This window comes from Homalodisca vitripennis, chromosome 5 (assembly GCF_021130785.1).
Source record: "Homalodisca vitripennis isolate AUS2020 chromosome 5, UT_GWSS_2.1, whole genome shotgun sequence".
Classification (NCBI taxonomy): domain Eukaryota; kingdom Metazoa; phylum Arthropoda; class Insecta; order Hemiptera; family Cicadellidae; genus Homalodisca; species Homalodisca vitripennis.
The window spans coordinates 62,310,534-62,331,841 of record NC_060211.1 but is presented as its reverse complement, the minus strand read 5'-3'; the positions used below and the strand labels follow the sequence as shown (position 1 = coordinate 62,331,841).

The 21,308-nt window shown below is 33.0% G+C and overlaps 1 protein-coding gene across 4 annotated transcripts in view; it reads left to right on the top strand.

Annotated features, from left to right (window-relative positions):
* Window positions 1–21,308, top strand: part of LOC124362292 (autophagy-related protein 16-1) — a 235,709-nt gene that overhangs the window by 66,075 nt on the left and 148,326 nt on the right. For all 4 annotated transcript variants that reach the window (XM_046816663.1, XM_046816664.1, XM_046816666.1 and 1 more), the window contains one exon: window positions 7,639–7,744. In XM_046816663.1, coding sequence (XP_046672619.1) covers window positions 7,639–7,744 — 106 coding nt within the window. The remainder of the gene's footprint in view (window positions 1–7,638; window positions 7,745–21,308) is intronic.

The window sequence follows — 21,308 nt, the reverse complement described above, 5'->3', positions numbered from 1 at the left end:
ATTATTGATTCCTGGCTTCGATTACTACGTTGTCAGATGATGGGAGGGGAACATTTTGAACACTTACTTTGATCACAGGTACTTAAAAATTGGTGTTTACTTGTAATACTTAATAATTTACATTGTTCAATTGTTTTAAAATTCAAATAGCTATAACTACTGAATGAATCCACCTTTTGTAGTCCGGTTTGCGGCATTGTACTCTGCTAAGTAAGAACTTTAATTTGATACCAAATTTGACCTATGCTGTTATTTAAGAATTTTGTCCGACTCCTTGTGGACCATCCCCCAAAGGGATTATCCGGTCGGTAATTGGGCAGATGTTTGCGTTACTATCACCAGTAAGCACGTGTGAACTTTGGTATTTCTTTCTATTATGGTTCAAAAATAAAAAAAGAGGTTCCAGACTTAATTGACACCCTGTATACACCTTTATTCATCTTGTGAGTGTTTTTAGAGTAAACATTATAAAGGTGAATTGTGTGTGTGTGTGTGTGTGTGTGTGTGTGTGTGTGTGTGTGTCCTTTCGCTCCTAGGGTGAGAAGCTCAGAAAACATCTACTGCTAAAAAAGAAATATTAAAATGTGAAAAGTCTTGTACATGTCTTCTGGAGTGACACTATATTCAGGATGAGTAAGGGTGGGGAATTAAAGCCACCTTCCAGATTCCGTACTACAGCTACCATGAGGAGCCAGTGGGTATTACTAAGTCATGTCACCTTGGAAGATGGGGTGGCTAGGTCTGTTCCTACCTTTAACAGTCAAAGCAAGTAGGAAAGGGATTCCCTCACATTTAGGCTTGCTAAAGCCTTTAACACTAAGGAACCATCACATTTTTCAACCATCCTTCTCTGCAGTATATTAAGTCTATCGATCAAATTGTCCCTTTAACCCAGTATCTTAACATACGAGGTGTGTCCAAAAAGTATTCGACATTGACGTCTGGCATGAACTGACGTTACTTGGTGGCAACGGCAATCTGGTCCCCTTCAAAGTACTCCCCTCCACAAGCCACTACCTTATTCCAACGCTCCTCCCACTTCCGGAAACACTCCTAAAATTCATTTTGCGGAATGGCTAACAGGTCCTTCGTCGCATTTTGTTTTATTTGTTCAACATCGTCAAATTTTTTTCCTTTCAAAGGAATTTTTAATTTCAGAAATAGCCAGAAGTCACAAGGAGCTATGTCAGGACTGTAGGGAGGCTGTCGTAGTTGTTCAATGTCTTGTTTGACCAAAAAACGCTGAATATGATTTGAGGAATGAGCTGGCGCGTTGTCGTGGTACAGGATCCAGTCACGGCTTGTCCACAGTTCAGGTCGTTTCCTTCGCACTGCATCTCGTAGCCGCCTTAGGACCTCAAGATAATACTCCTTATTCACTGTCTGGCCTCTTGGAGCATATTCGTGATGAACAATGCTGTCGTGGTCAAAAAAAAAACTGTCAGCATTGTCTTGACATTGCTGATTTTGTCTTGCTTTTTTCGGCCGTTGCTCTTTGCGAGTTTTCCACTGTGAAGATTGTGGGTTTGTTTCAGGGTCATAGCCATAAACCCATGACTCATCACCAGTAATAACTTTTTTAAATAGCCCTGGGTCACTTTTTATCAAATCCAGATTGACCTGTGCGATTTCAAGTCGACAGTTCTTTTGGTCTTCTGTCAGCAGCCGAGGAACCAATTTTGCCGAAACACAGTTCATTTTTAAATCTTTGTGTAAAATGTTACAAACTGACGATTTTGGTATTCCTAAATCTTCTTCCAGCTCTTGGACAGTCAATCAACAGTTTTCAATAATTGCTGCACGAACACGTTCAATATTTTCACCGTTTCTGGCCATTGAAGGTTGTGTATCGCCCATAGACACGTCACCATAAACTTTCCGTATCATAGTAATCGTCTCTGATGCTGAATGGCCAAATTTTTGGCCAAATTTAATGCAAATGCGCTGCTCAACACATTCAGTCATATTGAAATGCGACGCACACACACGGCAGTACTGTACGGAACAGAGCGCTGTGACTCACTGAGTGACTGAATCGTATTCAATGCCTAATATGGGAAGGAGTAGGCTCGCCCCTCCCCTCCAATAACCGGTTCGAGCCGGTAGGTTACACCGCTGCCGCCTACTGGTCGGTGGTCGGATACTTTTTGGACAGACCTCGTATGCGGTTAGTGATTTGCTATTCCCAGATATCCATGGGGGTTTCCAGAGGTATGTGACAACTTTGGTTTTCACCGTACCCAATCTAGGTTAAACTGGTATGTATGTACCCAATGTACTTTAAACTAGTATGTATAATCTAGTCTGAATTGAAACCCCATGGAGTGGTGAATTTTGTTACTAACATTTATACTGACATCACATAATGAACAATCCTTGTTAAGATACAGCTAACACAGAGTTTTATAGTTATAAAGTTATTTATTACCAGATTTCTACACTGTAGCTAAGATACGAATAAATTAGTCCATAGTAAACTGCCAAACAAACTAAGTAAGCAAAATTGTGTTCAGAATTATAAGTGCTTTTAAAACAAAAACTCCGGAACCTAATTATTTTCATACTGATTCAATGTGATCAGTAAATCTTGAAATTTTGTTGTTATAAATTCCAAGAAATATCATGAAAGGAGATGGATTGATATGTGAATCACAAATGAAAGAAAAAAAGAGATGAGCGCAATCTATATTATTTACATGAAATTAAATGAAATTTGTTTTGTCATTTAAATCAAAATGATTTTGAGAAAACCGTTGAAGTAAAGTATTTGATTGTATGTGAGCTTTTATTTCAAGTTGTGACCCACCATCAGATGTCAGTGAGAGAGAGGTATCATCCACTAACAAACACAACTTACTTGCCTCATAAAAGGAATGTCATTAATGAATGTAAGAAAGAGCACAGGCCTTATATTGACTTTTGTGGAAATCTTTTAAGTACGGCAGCAGATGGAGATTCAGCCCATTAATACAATCGTTCTTATCTACAAAAGATATTTTATTATCAGATTGGGTTCTTACACTAATTGTGTATGCAGGAATGAGAAATTAGGTTTTATATTGTTCTTGTACATAGAACAATGGAATCATAGAATTATACTTTTTTACTATCACTGAGGTTGTCTAGTTTAAAATGGTTGCTACAGTAACATTTGGATATTGATCAATAAACCAATTATAAAATATTCGTTCAATTAATACATACACTTTAATAAAAAAAAGAGCATGTAAATATAAATACATGAAACAAATTAATGTCACTTGTTTGTATCTGGAAACTAAAGGTCATCTGACATTTACTGCAGGGTAATTCTAAAGGATGAGGAAACATGCACAATTCGATGATAGAGGTCGTAGTAGGGTGGGAGAATGGTTTCATTAGATAGGCATGGTTCTACATTTTTATTCTATACCACGATCAGTCGCCATCGTACATTGGGATATTCAGGAGCATGCGTTTGCTGTTGAAGTCTACTTAATAAACGGATGTTCTGTGATCACAATTCAGGTTGCCTTCAGAAATCACTTGAGTGAAGCCTAATAAGTAATTTTCCTGAACCTAAAATTTTTGCTATTGTAAAGTTTAAAAGTTATTACATCTAGATTTATAGTTATCTACTAGCACTATGCTACAATGTTGAGGTAAAATCATTTTTGATTTAAGATTCAATTCACTAAGTTAATAAAATCGATATTAAAAGAACTAGAATTGATTACAATTTCTCTGTTACTTATTCCACAGCTAGTTTCCCTCTTGATTACCCTTCATGCAGCCTTACATTTACATTACACTCTTCATTTGCTATTTAAAAAAAGTTAATTCTATTCCCATAGAGTTTTTGATCATTTAAATATTCTTTATTTTGTTGATTTCAGTATATGTAACCTGTTAGCAATGACCCATGTGGACCGCCTTAAAATAAGTCAGCAGATGAAGATTTAGCCCGTGTAACTCAAATTTTCTTATCTATAAAACATATTTTAACCGACTGGGTTCTTACGCTAATCTAATTTTGAATGCAGGAATGAGGAATTTGGAATTATATTAATCCTGTACATAGAACAATGGAATTATAGAATTATACGACTTTAAGGTCACCGAGGTTATTTAGGAAATGGTTATTATGGTAACATTTGGATACTGATCAATAAACCAATAATGAAATATTCATTCAGTTGGTGTTATTTGTGGGTACTCAATACAGATAGTGAGAGGCGTGGCTGACAGGTCGGACACTTTTAGTGTATTGTTATTTCTAGCAAATGTGTTCTATTATTATCATCACATTTATATTGAGTCAATGAATTAAAAATCATTTTTTAAACACGTTGTTATTTAAAGCCTTAGAAGATTATAATAATTTTTCTTACACTCAAATAGATTTATAATCCTGTTCTAATTGTACAAAAAATGTATAATAATGATTTTATTAGATATAAAAAATACTCATAAATTTTAAAACAAAAATGTGGGGCAAAAGAAATTGATAGCTATTGCTCAAATATCATTAACCGCTTTTATATTAGATCTCCGCTTTAAAAAAAAGATAACATTTGTATATAACAGACAGACAAAAAAGTTAAGTAATACAAATTTTTAAAAGATTAATGTAATTATAATGTGTTGTTATATAATACATTCTGAAATGCTTTTCTTGTGCAGTGCCGAGCTGTCATCAGAGTGTCCAGTGTATGGGAAGTGCGGGCATTATACTTAAGTGTACTATGTATGGGAAAAAAGTGGGATATGTACAGGAACCTTGAGTAAAATGTGTAAAAAGTTAAAAAAACGAAGCATGTCGAACGGTGATTTTGTTTTTGTCATCAAGTTTAAGGATATTGGACAGTCTTTGTGAAAGTGAGTAGAGGGTTGTGGTGTAAGTTGACAGTTCAAGGCCACTCGCCACCAGTGAAAGTGTTGTGGTATCGTACCGGCCTGCCGACCGATCAGTTTAGACAGAGGAAACCGTGAATAGTCAGGGAATTTGAACAAAATGGAGAAAGTCATGGACAAGTCAAAGAATTTCAGTATGAATGGAGACATTTGGGTTATACTAGTAGGGTATCTACTGGTCACAGAAGTCCAGATAAAGTTACGAATTTTAATGAGGGTTTCACAGATATCGATAGATATATCAACAGATTATGACTGTGACAAAAATGTTTAAAATATATGTTTTATGGCATTGTGTTAATAGTTAGTGATTTGTCAAAGCCAAATCCTGAATCTACAGAATTTTTGAGGAAGATCGGGTTTGTAATAGTCAGGGAATTTTAACAAAATGGAGAAATCCATGGACAAGTCAAAGAATTTCAATATGAATGGAGACATTGTCCGGTTATTCTAGCAGGGTGTCTACTGGTCACAGAAGTCCAGGTAGAGTTTCGAATTTTAATGAGGGTTTCAAAGATATCGATAGATATATCAACAGATTATGACTGTGACAAAAATGTTATGTTTAAAATATATGTTTTATGGCATTGTGTTAATAGTTACTGATTTGTCAAAGCCAAATCCTGAATCTACAGAATTTTCAAGGAAGATCAGGTTTGTAAATCGAACGACGGGATTCGACATTATAATCTGGAGAGACTTACCATGTCAATAATTATCGCCTGATTGTCAGTATACAGATTACGCATTACAAAAACGTTTTTGTTATATTGTGTTTCAAAAATCGTGAATAATCTTATTAATGAATAGTCTGAGTTTTTCAAAATAGTATTTTGGTTACAGTTAGTATTAGATTTACGTTCGTGGATCACCACAAGTATGCTGTGTATCTTCCCAGATGACAGGTGATCGGCTTTACGTAAATTACTGATTGCAAAAACATGATTTTGTTGTACTTTTTGTATGAATAACCGTAGATAGATAACCAAAGTAACAAATCATCCTAGTTTTGTAAACCATAATTTGGTTGTACCTGTATTATAGTACTTTGATTGTCACGGGTCTGCTGTGTATATTTGCGGACAACAGTGATTGGCAGTACATGAGTTACCTATCACTAAAAAATGTTTATTGTTGTACCTTGTGTATGAAAATCTGTAGTCAGATATCCTAAGTAACAATTAATCCTACTTTTGTAAATATTTTGCTTGCAGTTCTGTATATATGATACACATCGCCGCGAGTATGCTACGCATAATCGCGGATTGCACCTGATCGGCAGTATACCGATCACTGTAACATAACGTGTACTTTGTGTATAGAAAAGTGTGGATAGATGACCAAATTAGGAACGGTTAGTTAACCGTTCTCACTCTGTCTCCCCCAGCAGCTTTATATGGACTAAACGAGTTAACCGCCCACTCAATCCTTCTGCAGGTTATTACATGACATGCCAAACTCCATTGTGAGTAAGTGGCGCATCCTTTAGTTCTCCCTCCACACCTCAGAGGTTGATTCTTATCATAAATAATACATCCTGAAAAGTTTGTTTCCATCTTTAATTTTTAGAACTGTCTCCGGTTCAGTAATATACCTACCTTGATCGTCCTTGAAACCACAAAGCGGTGAGATGGGATTTTCGCTACTAGCTTCTGAAGCCTTGCACAATCCTTCACACTGTCAATGTTAGTGCAAAGTTTCTTCGAAAGCTAATCTCTTAGCCGTACAAACCTTGCGGTTGTACTGTGCAAGACCCTCATTAAATACTCCAAGTATTTGCTCTCCTGAATAAAACCCTGACTCTCTTCCTCAAAGAGGACATTTCAGAGCTCCACCAGGCTACTGTGTATCTCCTCTTGTTAATAACAGGACAACTAAAATCAAATGAACCCATAATTGCAGAATTCAGACTGTCGGCAGATTTGTCCAACTGTACTGTATTGTGAATCTATTTCCGGTTTACTACTGTTGAATTCTATTATTTGTACTCTTTGCTTATCCTTATATGACACCCAGTCTTTATTTCTCGGATTTCTTTAATGAACCCGAGGTCTCAGATTTTAAAGCAGATGTGAGTATGATCAGAAAGAGTAGCTCGTCAGACACATTCCATCACTTTCGAATTGTTCTGCTACGTCACCCGCTGGGAGTACGTAGTCATTGCGTTAGTGACAATACTGATCGGAGACCAGCCGCATCAGATGTCGGCTTTTCTGCTGCTATATGCGAGCCCGAATTGGTGCGTATTCGTGTCTGGATTAAATGGGTCAACACCAGTCCCCTGGAACTGGAATAAGATCCATTTGCCCAAGGACATGCGTGCATGTCCGTTCAGAAAAGAAGAATAAGGGACCTACCTCTGAAATGTTATATGACGTTACCCTAGAAATAAATAGTCATTGTAATGAAAATGAAATCTATAGTACAAGAAGCTCTAGATTTGATTTAAATTAGCATAATAGGCTACAAAATCCTATTGAAAAATATTTGTCTGCATTAAATGTAACAGATGGTTTAAACATTAGTAAGTTACTGTACTTTATGAAAATTATGCATAAAATGAAGAGAGAAACTAAATATGTTGATGGGTGTGCCCAAGAGTGAAGTAAGTGCAGTGTGGTGGAGCCCTGTGAACGTCATGGTGGCGACGTGAGATGCAGATCGTTGTGTCAGGCTCTGGTATTACTTGTATTGAATGTTGATATTATTAACTAATATGGAAAGTACACGGTGATTTGATTGCAGGACGCACACGAGAGTGAAATAAGTGCAGTGCGGTGGAGCCCCGTGGACCACGTGGTGGCGACGGGAGGTGCAGACCGCCGTGTCAGACTCTGGGATGTTTCCAAAGGTAACGTGGCCTCTCATTGATGTGCTTCGTTCGTGCATGACCCTCTCGACACTGCCATTCCTTGCATTGTGGTTCTGGCCATCCTGTCTCTTTATAACACTGGTTTATAAAATCCTAAAAAAAGTATTGTTTTTTACGTTTGGCATTTTTAATTCAGCGATAGTGCAATGGTTGTAGTATTAACTATATTTACATTTTTGGTCTGTAATTTATTATTTAAATAAAGAGTATCTTGAAGTAGATGATTCAGAAATTCCTTTTTCTCTCTATTTCCTCATGTACATAGTAAGGTATCCATGAAATATGGTGGCAACGCTTCATGTTAATTTCCATTTTTTTTGTTATAAATTTTTGGAGTTTTGGAGCTCTTAGAGATATTTCTGGGTATTGTTCCTTTACTATAAATAAAAATAAAATGCTCTATAAGTAGGTTTATAAATGGTAGGTTTTCAATCTTATCTTCATTATCTTATCTTAAAAATTTGAAACTCACAAGTTTTCTTCAATTACAACGCAGAGGTTTGACATTGCAATTTGTTTCACCAAGACCTTGATTTTTGCTATAATTTACAATATTTCCTTATCATTAGTAACAAAATGGGGTGTAATTTAAAATGTTAATGTCAAATTTCAAAAGTAACTGTAAAATATTATTAACACTTGAAATGCTGACGGATCAAGTCGACTTACACAACAGGTTTAACATTCAGGAAAGTTATCGCGCTATGCTTTAATGGTTAAGACTGCTGTAGAAAATAATTAAAAAATATAAAATGGTTTGGACTCATCGAACAATCTTTTAAACATTCTACAAGACTTATAATTAAATCCTGTGTATGGTGCTTTTGGGGTAGGCTGAGCCCAACTACAGTAAAACCCCACTAATCCATCACCAATAAGATTGATGGTATGGTTGGAACATGAAAGGACAGATTATAAGGAATATACCAATTTTATAATTTTTATTATCCAGTTTTAAGTCAAAATTGTCTATAGGTTGTTTACAAATTGAACTTGAAATAAGTACTACCAACTACAGTAGAACCCCATTAATCCATCACCAACAAGAGTGATGGTATGGTTTGAACATGAAAAGGACAGATTATAAGGAGTATACCAATTTTATAATTTTTATTATCCAGTTTTAAGTCAAAATTGTCTATAGGTTGTTGACAAATTTATCTTGAGGTTGGACGTCTTATAGCTACAGTAATGTAATGCACAAACTATAGTAAGAGCATATCATTGTAAGTCTGGCCGTAAGGGCAGTTACCACACCCTACCTCCCCCCTCACCTGGTGGCATTACCACATTATCATATCAGTTGATTCTCTGTATGAGTTGACGTAACATCTCGATTCGTTTCGGCTGTTTACATTCTGCGTTTGATTATTCTGTATTTATTTATTTTATTATTATTTTTTCATGTCCTTTTTTATGGTAAAAACACGTGTTAATTTAAATTGTGAAAGTACAGGATTCAGGAACATAAGAAGTCAAGATGAACAGTAACGATCATTGGACTGTTGAATTCATTCGATTATCAAATTACTAGTTATTCTTCCGTTACAGCTGGTAACACTGCACCACAGCTGAGGCTTGTATTGATAAGTCTTATTATATAACATATGAAATAATAAAATTCATTCATCGTAGACAATAGTATGCAGGTTCACAATGTGAAGGAAAGCAACTGAGACACTCAAAGTTTCTTTGTGTAAAAAGTCTTTAATATTTTTTATTTGGTAGACAAAGTTCTTGACTTAGCTGCAACGTTCCTCTATTTTTTTGTATCCCCAATAAGTCCTTATAGTATCAGCAAATAGAGAGTGCGGCTGGGTCCAGGTAGTTTCACATCCATACACGCAGACCCCGCACACACACAAGGGATAAAGGTATGTCATATTTCCACCCTATGTAGTGCACATCTCCCATGAAACCGAGATTTTTATTATTTGCAATTTTATCCATATTAATCATAAAAAAATAATACCAAACAACATACAATACACCAGGTCAGTGATGCTAAATGACTGATGGGATAGAAAACTATGGGTAATGGTCCCAACCCGCTATGCTCGTCTCATGAGTGTGGGGTTGTGTGTGTGTGAGGTGACTACCTTCAGTCACACTCCCTTAACATATTTACTATGTTTCATATAGCCTATTTATTAATACTATAGGTGTTAATGTTCATTGTCATTTAATTAATTTCTGAACAATATTCTGGTTCTTTTTTTTAAATTGAGTTGATATATCTTTGGCAATACTGTCTTTTTAACTATTTAATTACTTCTTGACTCATTGGCTGGATTAGAAAAGTTACAGTAGGTGGTAGAAATTCTAATTTTATTTCTGCCTTAGTAATTTCTTCTTTACAAGGATATTATCCAATAACAATAGAACATAAACAGAAAACTTTTTCTTATTAAAGATTATTTTAACAGAAATGACAAACTTGTCAAAATTCACAATTTAAACTTTTTGTCCATTAGATGAATTTTCGATTTTGGTAAATGGTAGTGATAATAAATTATTATTTTTCAATGCCCTTAGATTTTTTGGTGTACCAATAATAGTGACAGCTTTAGTGTTTGGCAATGCAAGTAGGAATGGTAGACAGGCTTTTTGACAAGTTTTACACTTGTTATTATGTTATCATTAGTTTGATGCAATAAGGATTTTTTCGGTGTAAAATTGTTTGATTATTTAGCCTAGTCCTATTAATATTATATACCTGGTCAGAAATCACTTGATACTTCTACAAGTCCCACATCATTACTAACTGTTCACTGATCAATCTTCTAACCTTTATTAGTTGTAAACTCACCATCAAATTCCAATTTTTGGTGAAGATTCACTGCCTTTTCTTTGACAAGAGCAGAATTTCTTTGCCATTTCTTGATAATACCAAGAATCCAAAGTGTTATTATCTAAAATGTATTGTTTAGAAGCTCAGATTTTGGCTTAACAGTCTTTTATAAAACTTTAGAGTGTCATTGTTCACCATAAAACTTTCAATATCTTTTACATTTTTCTCCAATCTCTTGTTGTAGTCACTCCCACTTTTATTTCATACGCTATTTTCCAAAGTAATTTCTCACTAATCTGTTCTGTAGTACTTTTATTTCTTACATAACGAAAACATAGATTAGTTTTAGTGGTGATGCATTGTCTGTTGTTGACGACAAACTCTAAGCTCTGAGTCTGGTACAGAGATGTATGTAAGTGTAATACATCTTATTGTCTAATCCTTGAAAATAAACTTGGTGAACTATCAAGGTGACTGCACGGTTGTTCTAATTAACGAACACTGGCTTCTTAGTGATGAGGTCAAACTATATTTTCTTGGTTACAAATTAACAGCAGCGTTTTTTAGGGATGAGGCGTTTGGGGGTGTTTCTATTTTGATTACAGACCACATACTATATGAAGTAATAAATATTTCACTCTTGGCTTGTACCAGTCTGCTTGAAGCTGTTTGTGCATGTGTAAATACAAGTAATGTAATATCCATTTCTGTATACAGAAACCCGTCTCTGATAATTTTTATCACTAACAGGGAACCCAATTAAAAAGTTGTCCTTAGAGCGGATTGAATGTTGATTTTTTAAGTGGGTGATAAAGATACAACTATGTTAGCTAATCTTCTTAAATCATTGAATTTATATTATGTGAACAATTTATCAACTAGAAACAAAAAGCTGCGTTGTTAATGTTGTAAAGAATATATTCAAGCATTATTTTAAAAATAATTTGTGGAAGTATCAAATTTCTGATCACAATATACTTATTTTTAAGTTTGATGTACCCTCTGCTGGCCTTGAGGTTCAATGTATTTCTTTTAGGAAAAACAATTCTTATCAAAGTATGAATATGTTTGTTTGAAGTTGTACCAATTTGATTAGGAGCATCTCTTTGCTGCCTTTGAAAACTTTATAAATAGTTTCTTGATCCTGTATAACTATTACTGCCTGACTCCAAATGTTGTTACAGAATAAGAGAAATTATAAGTGGTTTGATGAACCCTTAAGGAAAATTTGAAATATTGTTAATATCTTAGTGATATGCTAAAAGGAACACATTATAAAGAAATGTAAAGTTAAGAAATTGTTATGGTTCTAAAAGGAAGATGTACAAGAACAAAATTGAGGAGGCTAAAATTAGATACCATGATGAATACATAGGTAGGGCTAGTAATAAGTGTAAAGCAGCCTGGCTGATTATAAAATTAGAATTTGGATTTTTTTCAAAATGGAAACTCTTCTATCAACAATTCCAAATGAATTCAATGACCACTATATCAGTATTGGCAAAGAAATATTACAACAGTATAATTCAATAAATAATTGTAGAATGAGTCATGATGTATTTCTAAATAATGCAAAAGATCCATCAGTCAAATATTTTTATTTTCTTGGTCAGTGCAACAACATAAACTCAACTGTGGAACTATAAATAAATAAGAGTGCAAGTAAATATAATTATATTACTATCTGGTTATTTTTTACTGCAGTAACCTTTCGGTTGTACTGAATTTATATATTTTCTTTATTCTTAAGCAAACTATCACTATAGAACTTAAATTATCTTAGACAGAAAGTTAATTAAAAGAGCCATAAATATACGCTTTTTAATCAAAGTTGATTTTTGTTAGTATATATTTTCTTGATTAGGGCACAAGTTAAACTCAACTATTGGACTTGAAATGCCTTAGATAGAAGATTAATCCAAACAAAGAAAAGTTGACACTTTTTGACCAAATTAGATTTTTGAACTATTTTTTCAACGTAAAACAGAAGCAGTCAAAATTTTATTTGTTTTTAATCCCTCAACCATGGATACTGAAATAATATGTACCTGATATATCTAATAATGTTTAAGAAAAATTGTAGGGTTGATCATATTACATCATGAATGTTTTCTCTAAGAAACCTACGGCCTTAGATTTTTAAAATTGTGTGGAAGCCATGGGTAACTGCTAGTTACATATATTTTAGTACCAATTCAAGTTCGTATTAATTTAATTATTCAATGTTAGCCTGTGGTTATGTATAGTGACAATGTCCGTTGTGTACGTTGTATGTCTAAAGACAAATAAATTATCTTGAATCTTGAACATAATGTGACTTGCTTTTGGTAAGTGACGTAACCCACTTTCACTACTATTTACTGATTAATAAATCCGAGCACTGCTACCAAACACTTCATGAGAGGAGAATATAGTATACAACAGATACTATGCACTGGGTCAGTGATACAGTTCTACTATTAACATGTAAACAAAGGCTATTGGTTGATAAAACATCGACAAGTGGTGCGTGTGCTGTGGTTGGACTAACCAGAGTCACATTAACTGAGGGCGGACTATAGTGGTTCTACTGTATTTGAAAATTTGTGTCCACCTATCTGTGCTCATTGCTGGGGAACAAAAGCATTGTTGTATTTTGATTTTGGAGGGGTAGTAACCTGTTGAGTAGTAGCTGAAAATTGTTCCAAACGAGTACTGGCAACTACTGACGACTATAGCCGTTTGATCCCAAAAGAGTAATACCAGTTTTAACCGTCCATCAGGGCTTTTCAAATAATCAATATTACAGCTGTTTACATTCTCTAGTGACGTTCTTACATACTATTTTGACTGTGAAATATTTAAAAGTAATTATTGCTGTAAGGTTCTGGCTCATAGCAACAAGAATATATATATATATATATATATATATATATATATATATATATATATAAAATAATATATATATATATATATATATATATAATCACAGGTTTTCCATCTTTTCATTTATAGGTTACTTTCTGTGCATTTTGGTACTTTATAATGTTTCAATACATTTTGAATAAATAACAACTAAAAAGTTTTATTTACTCCCTGGAGACAGACACTCTGTTGGTTGGCGGTTATAGCCGTCAGTACTCCTAAACAGGATAATAGTACCAGTAAAGTTTTAATAAAAAAATATGTTTTTCAAAAACATTGTTGTAAACTTATATTTAAAAAAATGTCACTTATTAATTTGATTATTTTATTAGAAATTATGCCAAAAAAACAAAAACATTATTGCTAACTTAAACTGAATTGAGTTTTTCAAAAATTGATGCAGTTTGAAAATGAAAAGAAGTTCATCAAACAAAGTGAAAAAACTTTTCTCATATAGTATATTAAGTTTTACTAATATATATAAGAAAATTAACGTTTAAGTTACACTGTAATAGTCTGATTTAAAAATGTCTTTTGTTAATGTTCCTTGAAATTGTAAAAAAAGCACACACATTGAAATCATTAATAAAATCAAGATATGTTGTTATTAAGATACAGAGAAAAACAAATGTAACTGTCACTTTTTACATAAGATGTGAGTGAAGTAATATTCTTGTATGAGGAAAAATCAATGGAATTGTTTCTAAAATAAGTTTTTGACTATTCAGTAGATGACCTTAGATTTTAGTCTCAACTAAGAATTGTATTCTGGATACCAAGGATAATCCGAAAAGTAGATTAACTGCCTGCTGAAAATCAAGAATTTATTGTATGAAACTGTTCTATTGTAATCCTTTTGTTTCATCAAATTATCAAACCAATGGATCCTAACCTTGCATCAAAATTCTCTGCATGTTTAATGTTGTTTGAATGTTTGAATAGCACTTTGATTCCACTATAATTTAATTGATAACTGGTGAATAGCACTAATGGAGTGGAATTAGAAATTGAATTAACTTAAGAAGTGTAGTGTAAGATTGTTGTGTACTATAGGGAGTTAATTACTAGATTGGTTTTTATCCTAACATATATTAATAAATTTCATCTGGAATTATAAATTATTTGGAAATAATTTTGTGACATGTAGACTTCGTCATGTGAAATACTATTTTTGGACAGAAAAGTATTGTCTAACGTATACAGTAGTTATATTTATTAAAATTGTTGAGACCACAGAGAACATTGGTTCTTATGCTCGATGTCATCTCATCGTTAGTTTTACTATTAACCCTCCATCAGGCGCTTAAAATTAGAAACACCATCAGGCGCTCACAGAGGTTTCCTCCAGGTTAGCGAATAATGGATATCATAGTCGTTTAAACTGTTTTTATTTGTTTAAATATTCATACTGATTTAATTACAATATAATATATTCATTTTTAGAAATTAAATAAAAATTACTCTCTTATGTAATGAATTTTCCAAATAAGAAATTCAAAATCTTAAAAAATGTTATTGTATAGTAACAACATGATTTATTTTAAGGAATAATGCAATTAATTGTAATAATGTTTAACCTACTGTAATAATATGGAAATTAACTTAGTTTTTAACTTCTTACAAAAATAACTAACTTCAATTCTTGAGATATTATACAATTGTAATGTCAATTATTCCTCTGAAATAAAAATTTATTCTTTACTAAACATTTTTTTAAACACTACACAAAGTTTCAAAACATTTTCCTTCTGGTTCTTATAATGACAATGTTCACTCCATAAACAGTACTGAAACGTTCCCTAGCACACGGGTAGGCCTACTGTACTGACAAGTCTCTCGTCTTCATTCTCTATTTCATAAAATTCAAATAGAATATATTGTAAAACTTAAAAAGAAACCATCACAGGTCACACATTTAGGTGCACACGGATTATTACTCCATAAAAACTAAACACAATAAGGCGCTCACGGAGATTTCGTCCAAGGACTACAAACACAACATCGGGCGCTCACGGAGGAATCGTCCAGTCTCGCACGGAAGTAGACCTCATACTGACAGATTTTGACAAAGATAAGCGGGAGGCTATTGTTTCGCTTCTCCGAAAGATGCTCGTGAAGTACACTGCGGGAAATGACTGCCAACATCAGAAAAGTAGTACTATTTTTAATAATAAAAAATACACGGAGGAAAACTCCGTTTAGCGCCCGATGTAGGGTTAATTCCATCCATTTTATCTTCAGTTCAGGCTCCTTTTGCTGTGATACCAAAGCGTGTGAATGTCTGCATGTAACTTTTGAAGCTACCCGTTGGTATTGAAAAAACAAGAATCAGAATTTGAATGCTGTCAGTCATTTGAAATTAGATCTTAGGGGAAAATCTTGGAGTAAGTCTCTTAAGCTGTGTTTGTTATTAATTATTAGTGTTTATTTTGTTATTATTTGTATTTTTGTATTGTATGTATTTTGTTACTGATAATACTAATAATGTTACCAATAAGTTGCAAAATTATAAATATACTATACAAATTTATAAACACTCATATTCTTGCATATTACCATATACATGATTTTTTAAATTTTTTAATCGTGTTTAATATTAATTAAAGATTTAGTAAACGATTTATTTTAATTTAGCTTAAATTTATCCTAAGTTAATTTGAAATGCTGATTGGTTTTCCCTCACACCAGTAGATAGATAATATCCCGTATTTAATTTTTTATTAATCTTTTATTAATCGTTAAAATGTCTGTTGTTCATACTTTGTACCCATTTCATTGTAATTCTTCAGCCATCAGGGATCTTATTTTGTGGTGGTATAGTTATATACAGGTTATTAATGTTTTTAATTTGACAGATGCATGTATGTTGAATGTAAGGTTCTCATTTTGCTCTTACAATGTGTATTTTTGTATAATTTAATCTGTTGTATAACATTTATTGTAAACACTCAACAGTCACTAATCACAACATTCAAGTTGTGAACCAATGCAAAAAATAAAGATAAATTCAAGACTAACTGAAGACAAGACTAACTGCCACAGTAAAATTACATCATGGAATTAAAAACTATCAATCACTTTAAAAAATGTTATTAACAGATTACTTATTTTATGTTTTAATAAGTCACCATCTCAAATCACAATAAGATAAATTATATATAATAAATAATATATTAAATATATATCTATATATGTGGTATATACGGTAAGGTGTTTTTATGTATATGGTATTTGTATTCCATATAGAATATGTATAGATTATTTGGGTTTATATATATATATATATATATATATATATATATATATATAACTGTATAATATATATTTATATATATGTATAGATTATTTGGGTTTATATATATATATATATATATAATAACTGTATAATATATATTTATATATATAAACCCAAATAATCTATACATATTCTATATTATATGTATATAGAATATGTATATGTATATATATATGAATTTATATATTTATATATATATTTATTTATTTATATATATCAAATTTATATATATATAAAATATGAATATGTATATATATATATATATATATATAAAATTATATAAAATACAAAATCTTTGTAAAACCTTTTTTGTAAGTAAAAAGACAAACTTTACCATGGAAAAATGTTTTGCTTAAATGTATTTATTTTCTTACATAAAGAAACATATGAGTATAATTAATTATAAATAAAAAACCTTAGTGCTCCAAAAAACTGATTGACAAAGTGGAAAGATGGATAAAACATATTTTGCAAAAATATAACTAAAGAATCAAATGAGGTTAGAAGTAAACGAAATTATTTAGAAAATGTTGCTTGTCACTACAGCTGACCAATAAATCGTAAAAAGAAATTATTACAGTTCACACTGGCATGGAATAACAATGAAACTGAGGCCACTGACTATATATTGTAGCCTGGTGTTTCTCATGTATTTTACCAGTGATATATGGTGCCACCTGCTGTTTCTTGACAACTATAGGCAGTAGCAATATATTGCCATCTGGTGTCCAGTGGATTATAATTTGCAAATGCCTTCAGTTACAGTGTAATTTGGCATACCTGTTGTTTTAAGGACAATGAAGGCAATGGCATCTTTTAAAGTTTAAGTATAATAAATCTAATATAAATTCAGTTAAAATGTGTTGCACATGGTACGTGAAAACTCTAATAAAAAAGTTCTAGTACAAATATTTGGAATATATTTGATTCCTCCCTTAGTCTCTTATGTTCTTATTATTGTGTTCATTATTATAAAATTTAAACATTCTTAGCACTTAAAACCATATATGTGTTTATGCATATTCAAAAATTAATAACACAGGAGTGTCATGGCTTCTTGCAAAAAGGGAACGCCAGCTCTTTGCCAGCATCTCCAATCAAGAACATAGCCAGAAAAAAAATTGGGGAGGTGTCAAGAAGAGTGGTATTTTTCTGTAGTGGACAGAAAGTAAAGCAAGTGCACTAAACCGCATATTCCCTATTTTGTTCCTTAAAAAGTTCTTGACCTGTGTCAAAGTTGAGAATGGCCCTTCAGCAGTACATGCCAGTAATACAGGGTCATCGAAAAAGGTGGTCTTAATTTAGATTTTTAATAAGTCAGAATGCAATAAAAATAATTTAATTATTTTTATACCAAAATATAGAAAAAAATCATAAAGTTTTATTTGCATATTTAGTATGCTCCACCTCTGGAACTACACACATCGAAGTGATACTCCACCTCCGTCCAGGTTCTCTTTATCATGTCAGGAGTCACAGCTGTTACTGCATCGGTGCTTCGGTCCTTAAGATGTTGCAGGCTTTGGATATTTTGAGTGTAGACAATGTTTTTTATGTAGCACCAAAAGAAAAAATCTAAAAGAGTTAAGTCAGGTCCCCTTGGCGGCCACGCATAAGGACCACCTCTACCAATCCACTGATCAGGGAATTTTCTGTTGAGAGCTTCACGCACAACAAGACTGTGGAGGCGGTGCTCCATCTTGTAGGAAAGTAACAGTTATTCCCTTATCCCTTTCAACATCATCATTGTGGAAAAACATAGAGTTCTAACTTTTCCAGTTAGTTAGTTCCACGGATTGTGTCTTCAGAAAAAAAATGGGCCAACAACACGATCCTGCATGAGACCACATCACACATTTACCTTGGTTGAATCACGGACGTACGCAAACACTTCATTGGGTTTTTGAGAACCCCAAATTCTACAAATATGTCGGTTAACACGGCCATTAATATGAAAGGTTGCCTCATCACTAAAACAAATCCCATTGAGATAATTTGGATCATCGTCAATGCTATTTAATATCTCAGCAGCAAATTGAACACGTTTAGATTGGTCTGTTTAGATTGGTCTGCGGGCTTAATTTGATGCCAAAACTGAATTTTGTACGAATTTTGTTTATGAATCACATTTGAATTGTGGTTTTGGTATACCTAGTTCTAAACTGCGTCGAGCTATGAACTTCTTAGAGTTACGCATACACGGCTGCCTCAAACGTTCCACATTTTCTTCAGATGTTCTAGGCCGACCGGGCAATTTCTTTATGTCTACACTTCCTGTGTCTTTGAAATACCTATACCAACGAAGAATAGGTTAATTAGTAAGTGGGCTTTGGCCATAAGTTTGGCAAAAACGTTGTTGCACAAGACACTGAATTCAATTCAGCGTACCACAAAAACACACTGAGCTTTTTGCTGCACACTCTCCATGACTGCGACTCCTCTACTGACTGGAATGGCGACAGTCGATGTGTGCCAAGCCTGCGCTTGCGCAGAGCTTGCTTCAAGGTCAGCCCAGGGGCGGAATTAAAACTCAAACAATTTGTCTGCATTATGACGTTTGTTTCACACACATCGCGGAACTATTTTTTTTTTATAATAAAAAATCAAAATTAAGGCCACCTCTTCCGATGACCCGGTACTGAGTTATTTAAATAATAATAATTGTTTGCTAAAAAATTAATTGAAAAAATTGAAAATTTGAGGGAGGGTTTGGACCCCTTCGCTGGCTACGTCCTAGTCTCCAGTCAAAGCAGGCAGTAGGTGGCACGTCCGTTTGTTTAGGCTAGCAACAGCCCTTAACACTTAGGAAGCAGTAGACCAGAACTATTGATCTACCCTTGCACCCCAATATCTCAACATTTGCTGTTAGTGACGAGCTGCTCCTGAATATCCATAATGTTGCTTAGATTTAAATGACACATCGGTTTTTGCTGTACCCAGTGTTGGTTTAACTGGAAAGTATAAACCAGCCAGAAATGAACCTTCGTGGGGAATATTGGATTGTTAGTAAACGTTATTAAGTATAGTCAAAGGCATTAACCTAAAGATAACATGATATAAGTATTATATTCGCGGCAACATACAAAGTGCAGTGTCTTGTTTCCTGTTGATCTCATGGTGAGTTTTCTCATATCCTGGCCGAGAAAGAAGAGGATGCTTGTTACCAGCAATTCTCAACTTGAGATGAGGTAGGCTGATACACCACACTCTGCTTTGAAAAGATTTTAATTACTGGGTTTTGGCTTTTCTTCACTGTTTTATGCTTGACCATAATCAATGTAGAATAAGTTACAACTATTAGTTCTAGTGGAACTTGTTTGCCATTGACTTTTATCTGTTCTATATACTTTCTGTGGTTATATCTTAGTGTAATAATGTGTAATCCATCTCCACCTTGTACTTTCTATCTTGGCTCTGTTCTATTTGTATAGATCTCTGTCCTTTAGGATTTTAAATTGAACAGCATTTACAGTTCTGGTGTTTTAGAAATATTGTACTACTTAACGCTCCTAACCGCTGGTAATTTCCCTTAAATTGCTAAGCTTTTTCTATGAATACAGCAAGCATATTTTTTTAATTTTTGGAAGTATAAATATTTATTAAAATATGAAATCTTATACATCTTATTCTAAGAAATAAAATATTAAAAATATATTGTTAACACTTATAATTTCTGTTACATGTAGTCTTAAAAATTTGAAGAAAGTGAAATTGATTGTTTTTATTTACTTTATTTTGTTTCCGTCTATGAACACTCATGTCAAAGAATTAAAATTTACTATATATATAAACCTCCAATAAGATTACAGGTCTATAGTTAGTAAAAATTAGATTTAATTCATCCTGTACAAAAATAAATACCTGTATTTTAATTGGTCTCAGTGTAGGTTGATAGGTTGTGGTTTATTGCAAGTCTTGTATGCCATGCGCTATTATAGCAAACATTTCAAAGAGAATTTTAAATGAGTAATGTTCTAAATATTTGTTTACTATGGCTTGTCTGTTGCCAATTTATGCTCATCACAATTCTGTCAAACTTACCGTTTTCAGCTTTTTCACGTTCATTACAGATTTTTGTATTGATATGTGATACAAATACATATTCCCTGAAATTAAGCAAATCAAATCAAAATCAAATTCTTTTATTGTCGTAGACATTGTACATGCATAGACATTGTCAATAAGCCGAAATACTACTCTTTGTCACAATATTTAGAAACAAATTATAGTTTGAGTTAACTTAAAATATACTGAACCAGTTACAAATTACAAATAATGCCTTCCAGTTGGATCAATATCGTAAATAAACTATTAAATAATCAACAAACTATTAACAATAACATATATAATAACAAAAATATAAACATATGGTTAAAATCGAAGGTTAACAATAACAGGACGAAAAATTACATTAAAAAGTTGTGTCAGAAATCTCTAGGAATTCATTAAAACCATAGAAGGGATTTTTTAAAAGCCAATAATTTAATTTTTTTAGGAATACCTGTTGCGGGTATTTATTTATATTGGAAACTAATTTATTATGCACTTTCTTA